The 6,852-nt window shown below is 35.3% G+C and overlaps 1 protein-coding gene across 3 annotated transcripts in view; it reads right to left on the bottom strand.

The window, feature by feature from the left end:
• Positions 1 to 2,900: 2,900 nt before the first annotated feature.
• The window catches only part of LOC137962539 (uncharacterized), a 10,221-nt gene continuing 6,269 nt past the window's right edge, over positions 2,901 to 6,852 (bottom strand). The window contains exons 8-11 of one of the 3 annotated variants that reach the window (XR_011115141.1): positions 6,165 to 6,252; positions 5,682 to 5,728; positions 3,706 to 3,857; positions 2,901 to 3,041 (exon numbers count right to left, since the gene is read on the bottom strand). Coding sequence is in view for 1 of the 3 variants with exons in the window: in XM_068809455.1 (XP_068665556.1) it covers positions 3,777 to 3,857; positions 5,682 to 5,728; positions 6,165 to 6,252 (216 nt within the window). In the remaining 2 variants the exon portion in view is untranslated. Of the gene's footprint in view, positions 3,053 to 3,321; positions 3,858 to 5,681; positions 5,729 to 6,164; positions 6,253 to 6,852 lie in introns of those variants that run through there. The other 2 variants (XR_011115140.1, XM_068809455.1) reach the window with 2 other exon arrangements.

The following is a 6,852-nucleotide window of genomic DNA, read 5'->3' on the forward strand; positions in this document are numbered from 1 at the left end:
TGAATGAAAAGATGGACTATAAAGCCTAATAACAGTATCTAGTAAGAAACTAGTTCATATAATGAAAATTTAATGGTGGGCACAAGTTTGGTTCAAATTGGATTATTGAAAACTCATCTCTATCTAGTGAATTTGTCCCAAAACTTATCCTAGTGATAATTTTAGGCTCTTCTATTCTCCAATCTCATTCCCATGATAAAATTGAAAATATAAAATACTTAAAATAATAAAGCGATAAAATCCAACAAAATTTGCAATAGTTTTACGCAACAAATAAACTTTTTTTCCTCAAATACCCTTATTCGAGTGATAAAAAATCTCACCTTTAAAAATATTATAGATTTTTTTAAAAATAATAAAAATTTTAAAAAAATAAGCAAGTAGGGGTTATGAAAAACCCGTCCTTGCCCCAAAATCTGTGTAAGTTTTTTTTTTTTTTTTTTCACTCACCCCTTCCTTGCCCCATGGGGTAAACTATCGATCACATGCCCTCCTAAAATTGGTAGAGTCATGTCCGAGTTTAGCCTAATCTAAGCCCACCCTTACAAGAGTTATTAAGGAGAAAAATTCACCAAATTTTGTTGTAGAAATTTTGTAATTTTTATAAATTTATTAATATATGTTCATTATTTCCTCTTTTGACCTATAATTACTAAATTGAACACTTAAATAAGCACTCAATCAATGGTAATGCTTATAATACCTTAGCTTGTTAAACCATGGTGTTTTGACTCCACGAGTTTATTTTTGACTTGGTTGAGTCAACTTGGATTCGGTAGGGGAAGGGTCAGTTCAAGTGGCCAAACTCACTCCTCTTCTAGGTGAGCCCCCATGACTCGGATTTAGCAAGAAAGCTCAATTTTCTATCCTTTTATTAGACCAAAAGAATTACGACAAAAATATTCCATTCCCAAAAACATGAAAAATGCTAAAAAAAAAAATTGAGTTTATATTTTTTTTTTCCCATTATTTTGTGGGCATGCAATACTAACAAATGGCTAATAAAATAAAAAGGCTTGGGGTTTCAATCTCTCTCCCTTAGTCAAACCCTTCTCTTAAATAGATGAAATAATACAGTTATAGTCAAAGTAGGAGACTTCTAATCCAAAGAGAACAAGAATATTTTTAAACGAAGTGACCTCCTACTAGGTAACTCCTATACTTCATAATCTACCCTTCAAGTATGACAAATATTATAGATATGTCCAATAGCTTTTAAAAATAACATTTGGTTTAGTGGTCAACTACAATTTGGTTGAGCATAGACAAAGGAACCTCCCCATGTGGAGATTTGGTTGAGTCCTTATGAAGCTCTACCACAAGGAAGTTAACACAAGTTGGATATTGTCTCTCTAACTCAAGGGTATGTTCGATACCCTTCTTGTACAAATAAAGCAAACCACATCTTGCATCTTCACCAGTGGAAGTTGCGAAAAACTTTTGATTGTAGTAGTTTCAAGTTCAGGATTTCTTGTCATGGTCTGGGGTTGCATTAGATCGATGGGAACATTCAAAAGTATTTTCAGCTGAATTTCATCTTCATCCAAGAGAAATTTTTGGTGATCTTTTGTCTTTAAACTGGAAAAATCAAGTATAACATGGGAAAGTTGAATGGTGCCATCATGTAGGGAAGAAAACTCTCATACCTGAGAAGATTGTATAGGAGGGTGTATAGTGGAAAAGGAAGAAATGTGGCTGTAGTTTCAAGGCATGAGAGAGATTTGGTGTAGTGTGGTGTGACTTAAAGGTGGCTGATGAAGATGGTGTAAACAAATGAGGGTAAAGTGAAGGGAAGTATGAGGATTGAGTAGAAAATTGAAGAAAAGGATATGTGTAGTAGACAAGGGGTAACATGAAGCAAAATATGAGAGTGAGTAGAGAAAATTGTGGGATAGGTGGTGTGTAGTAGGTAGGGGTGGTTTGTTGGTTGAAGGGCATGGGCAATGGACAGGTGTAAGGGTTAGGAGTATATGTGCTACGTGAGGAAAAGGGTGGTGGTTGTGCCAAGGAAAAAGGGGCTTGTGGAATGTATAAGTAGGTAGTGTTGTGTGATGGGGGATAGGCATGGGTGTGGCAAAGTGGTTAGAGTGACTAGGGAGGGGATCATGAGTGAAGAGGGGTGAGTTGATCATTGTTCACATACTTTCAGTGAGGTGTGGCATCCACTTGAGCCAAACTTGAAACTGTGCAGATTTGAATTTGGCTTGACCTTAAAACTTGAAGTTTAAGCTTAGTATTAAGCCTTAAATTAAACTCAAGCTCGAGTTTGAAAATTTTAAATGAGTTCAAACTCAAACTTGAGCCAAGTTCGGGTTCAACATATATTTAAAACTATAAAAATAAAAATTTATAAAATAATCAAAATAATTTGACGATAAACTTAATACCATTGAACTGCACGCTATTTTAGAGGAATCCACTTTGTAATGAATTATACTAATATACAATAACCATCTTAATAGACCTAATAGATAGAACAAATTTTTCCATCAATAGCGTTTATTCCATTAGTATGCAACAACACCAGATGTTAAAGGACCCGAAAGGGCTGAATGATAGGTAAATCAAAGCAATCATCAACTAACTAAAGAGAAATTTGATGAGAAAAATTAGGGTAAAAGGGTATTTTCATAAAAAAAAATATACAAATGAGTCAACTCACAAGCTAACAAACCGATCTTGAAAAATCTCAAGTTTGGTTTTTTTATAATAAATGAGTCTTACTCCAAGTTTCAACTCAAGCCAAACTCAAATAAAAACTGAATTAAACGAATCCTTTTTTTAAGCTAAATTCGAACAACTTGCAAGTTCTCGCTTATCCAATCGAGCTAATATCTCCTTTTATTGAGTGTTAAAATGTCAATTCTAATATAAAATCTCTTAATCATTTGACCATTAAACCCGATAGGATCTTTACTTCTTCTAGTTTTGATTTTTCTCCGAAACAAATTGGATTAAAAAACTATTTTTGCATTAAAAATTAGACCCACCTATCGTTCTTGATAGAAACATTTGGAGACTGACTCACTTTTTGTTGTCACCTGTAACCGTCCTGCCACAAGACATTTGATGCTTTAGATGTAGATTTCTCTATATAAAAAAATAAAATTATTAAAATTCTTTTTTGGATTAGAAGCTAAACTGAAATTTATTTATGAAAAAATAAATAATATTTAACATAACTTTATGGGAGGACGGTTGAAAACCAGAGAAAAGAGCTACACTATTATTGCTTGATGTTGAGTCCTATGGGCAAAATTACGGTTTTGAACGAATTTGGGAGGAGAGAGGTGGAAAATTTGGAGCTAAATTACACTAAATAACTAAAAATAATAAGAGAATTTAAGTTTTCAATCTTTCTCACGTATCCATGCTCTTATCCTTAAATAGTAAACGTAGGAATCTAATCCTCAGTTAACAAGCATATTTCCTAAACTTCTAGGTAACTCATCTACGGTTGAAGGGTACTGTATTGAAGTCCAAATGACCCGAACAGGAGTAACAGATAAAAATAAATGGCTTCAGCCGGGTCCAACCTTCAGAAAGAGAACAATCTGACGCATCATCCATGTCAGGGCATCTTGCCACGGCCAATTTGACCATTACCCCGTTTGGCAAATTCGAACCTTGGCAAGCTATACCCAGATTGTTTTAACCAAGACAACAGCAATTGGATATCATGCTTCATAGCTTAGCCTCATTTACCTGCGGCCTTCATTATCTTAAAATGCCAGTTCTGCTTCAGCTCCATGCACAAAGGTCCCATAGGCTGGCTATTATTTGAGCTGCTGCTGTCTGGTGTACTGATCTGCAGCTATTGATAATGACTGGATAGAAACGGGAAATCCAGGTCCCATCTGCATAGTCACCATTTATTTGAAGCTTAGCTACAAAAAGAACGGAAAAACTTTTAAAATAACATGACTACAATTTTCAACTAACCCATTTTTTCTTCTCAAGAAAAATCATACTTATTTATTTTATTAGCAGCTGAGTATAGAACAAAGTCATGTGGTGTTTTCGCTTGGCAGGAGTGAGCTCACACCCCACCCAGTAGCTAGCTCTATTCTGTTTCTTGAATAACACCCTTATCCCAACTCTATCACTAAAATATAAAAATCTCAAAGGAATGTCAATTATGAAGAAATGGGATAAGAAGTAAAAATAGAACAATAAGAAATTGAGTTTTAACTTACTCGATTTAAATTTAACAATTAAATTAATATTAAGTGCACATTATCTTAGGTAAAACAAGGTCTATAGTCCTTTCCTCTTTTTTCTCTTCTCTCTTGATCTATTGGTTGAGATATCCTGCAGTCTAAATAAGAAGGGGCAATGACTTCTCTCTTATGCTGCTTTCTACAGCAATATCAATGCCCCTACATTTCAGATTATTCTAGGTACTTAAACAATAAGCCAAAAGATTCAGAATTGATGGAATACGGAAAGGTAGGCTCTTAAACCTATCTATACTCGACTGACCCAACCCATACCCCAGGTTGGGCCTCACAGGACCATAACAACCCACCACCGTGCCGAAATCCATGGTGAACCGCCCTATGACAACTTTCATTTTGAACCAGATAGCCTTTCTCACCTTTATGACAGCTCTCACATTGGCACCATATAACCTTTTTCATAAGTTGCCCTCTCTAGGACTTGAACACGTGATGTAATGCCCTACTCTAATACTAATATTAGCTACCTAGCCAATAGGCCAAAAATTCCAGAGTTGATAGAATGCAAAAAGCTAAACCCTGAAACTTATCCATACTAAGTTGGCCCACCACGACAATACGGTAACCATACCCCAAAGTAGGCTCTATAAGACCATAACAATTATATTATTTACTCGGCCCTCTGAACCACATCAGAAATACTGCTACCAGTAAGAAGTATATTTTGAATACTAAGTAAAACCCTTTTTGTTTTTGGTAACTTGATTACTAGGTTAGCTTATCTATATACAATTGTTTGCCATTGTTTTTAAATAATTTTCCCATACTTTTTTCCCTGCTTTATTGTCCTAGAAAAATGTCAATGCACCAGTCAAGTACACCTTTAATACTCATTATTTATGCCCAAAGTGGCCATATAGACAATAATGTAAGGGCACGGTAACAATGACCAACAAAACGTCTCACCATCCAAATAAGTGCAGTTTTCAGAAGAACAGAAGCCACTGAAATGTCAGGGCGAGACCTGCTTTATCATATGAGCGAATGCACAAAGTTCTATGTTTTGCATCAGCTCACAACACTGTTAGGAGTAATTCCACATAGATTAATATCAGGGAAAAAAATGTGATTATTAGTTGAGAAGAAGACTCTCAACTTTGGCTAATCATTTTGAAATAGGCTTAGATCCAACTTAACATAGTACCAAAATAAGAAGTAAAACTTGTCAGACCTAGTTAATGACCTGACTAGTTTGTACCCATTTGTACAGTTCATGTCCCAAACCTGTTGTCCATTTATATAGGCCAGGACGTAAGGTAGAGTTTTAGTGGGAATAATCCAACACAAGTAAATATTAGGAAAAGTCATGTAAGGTAAGTTCATTTGTATGTAACATTGGTCCTCTTCAACAATTAACAATAACGAGAGCAATGGATGGCATATCTAGTTGAGCAGAAATACATTTTGTTAGAAAATGATACACAGAAAGGTTCGCAAGCTTACAGTGCTGCTCAATGTGAAGTTGTTCACGTAACCAGCATATTTGGATGCTGCACAGAAAAGTAAAAGTAACAATGAAGTTTATCAAGTTAAAGAATTTTGGACATTGAATAAATTGGTTATTATATGTTTATATCAAGACTTCCTGAAGTTTATCTAGAACTTCCTGTGTGCTAAGATTCACAAATACCAATTCAAATATGTTACCAATTTGCAAAATGTAGTTGTTTTGAATGTAGAAAGATTCCAAAATATATTGTTAATAGAAGGCCCTGATGATGATGATTAGCATCGATATGAAGGAAATTGACGAATATGAAAAATGAGTTAGCTAAACACTGCAGTCTGTAAAGAAAATCATGTATCAAGGGATATAATATTGTGAAACACAATTTACGAAGCCAGACATTGTCTGTAAGCAATACGCCCACTGAATCTGCAAGGCAAGCAGCAAATGTGAAGGAAAAAAAGATTAATATAACTTACTCTTCTTCAGACCAACAGGCTTTGCAAGCAAAAGTGCATTGACAAAAGCTCCAATATTTTCACGCAGGACCTCATCCGAAAAACTCACCTGTTAAACATGATTTCTCGTGAGGAAAGCCCAAGAAAGTACTTTGCATATTTTAACAAGATCATAAGTACACAAGCAACAAAATCCTACTATCACTACAGTTTCAGGAGGATAACTGTTGCTGACTGGAAGCTCTTGGTCTGATGAAAGCCTATATAGACAGCCACATGCAAATGTATAGCACAGAGATCCCCACACCCAATCAGTTGGATGCAGAGGCCATTATAGACAAGAACATAAAGGTAAAAAGTCACCAGTCAGACCAAATGCCTAATGAACTACAAAAGCACTGATTTAAACACTCAAGCACGTGTAACAAAATAGACTGAATTAACAACTCAAACTAAATAAGCCACCCTTTTCTCCTCATCCGCAAGTTGCTTAATCACACTAACAGTAGAAAATTTGAGGGTTATTGTACAAAACAATAACAAAGAAACCACACAACGAAGACCTATAAGTGAGAAATTTCTTCTGCTCCCCTGTAAAAGGCTTCTCGAGAATCCTTCTGCTTTTTTGGCACCTCCCTTGAGGATCTTCACTTAATCAGTGCACAGCATCTATCCAAACATACTAGGAGTACTGCAAGTATGACTGCTT

Source organism: Aristolochia californica, unplaced genomic scaffold (genome assembly GCF_029961685.1).
Source record: "Aristolochia californica isolate CCGP_79_NKW_82.1479 unplaced genomic scaffold, dmAriCali1.0.hap1 SCAF_4, whole genome shotgun sequence".
Taxonomy (NCBI): domain Eukaryota; kingdom Viridiplantae; phylum Streptophyta; class Magnoliopsida; order Piperales; family Aristolochiaceae; genus Aristolochia; species Aristolochia californica.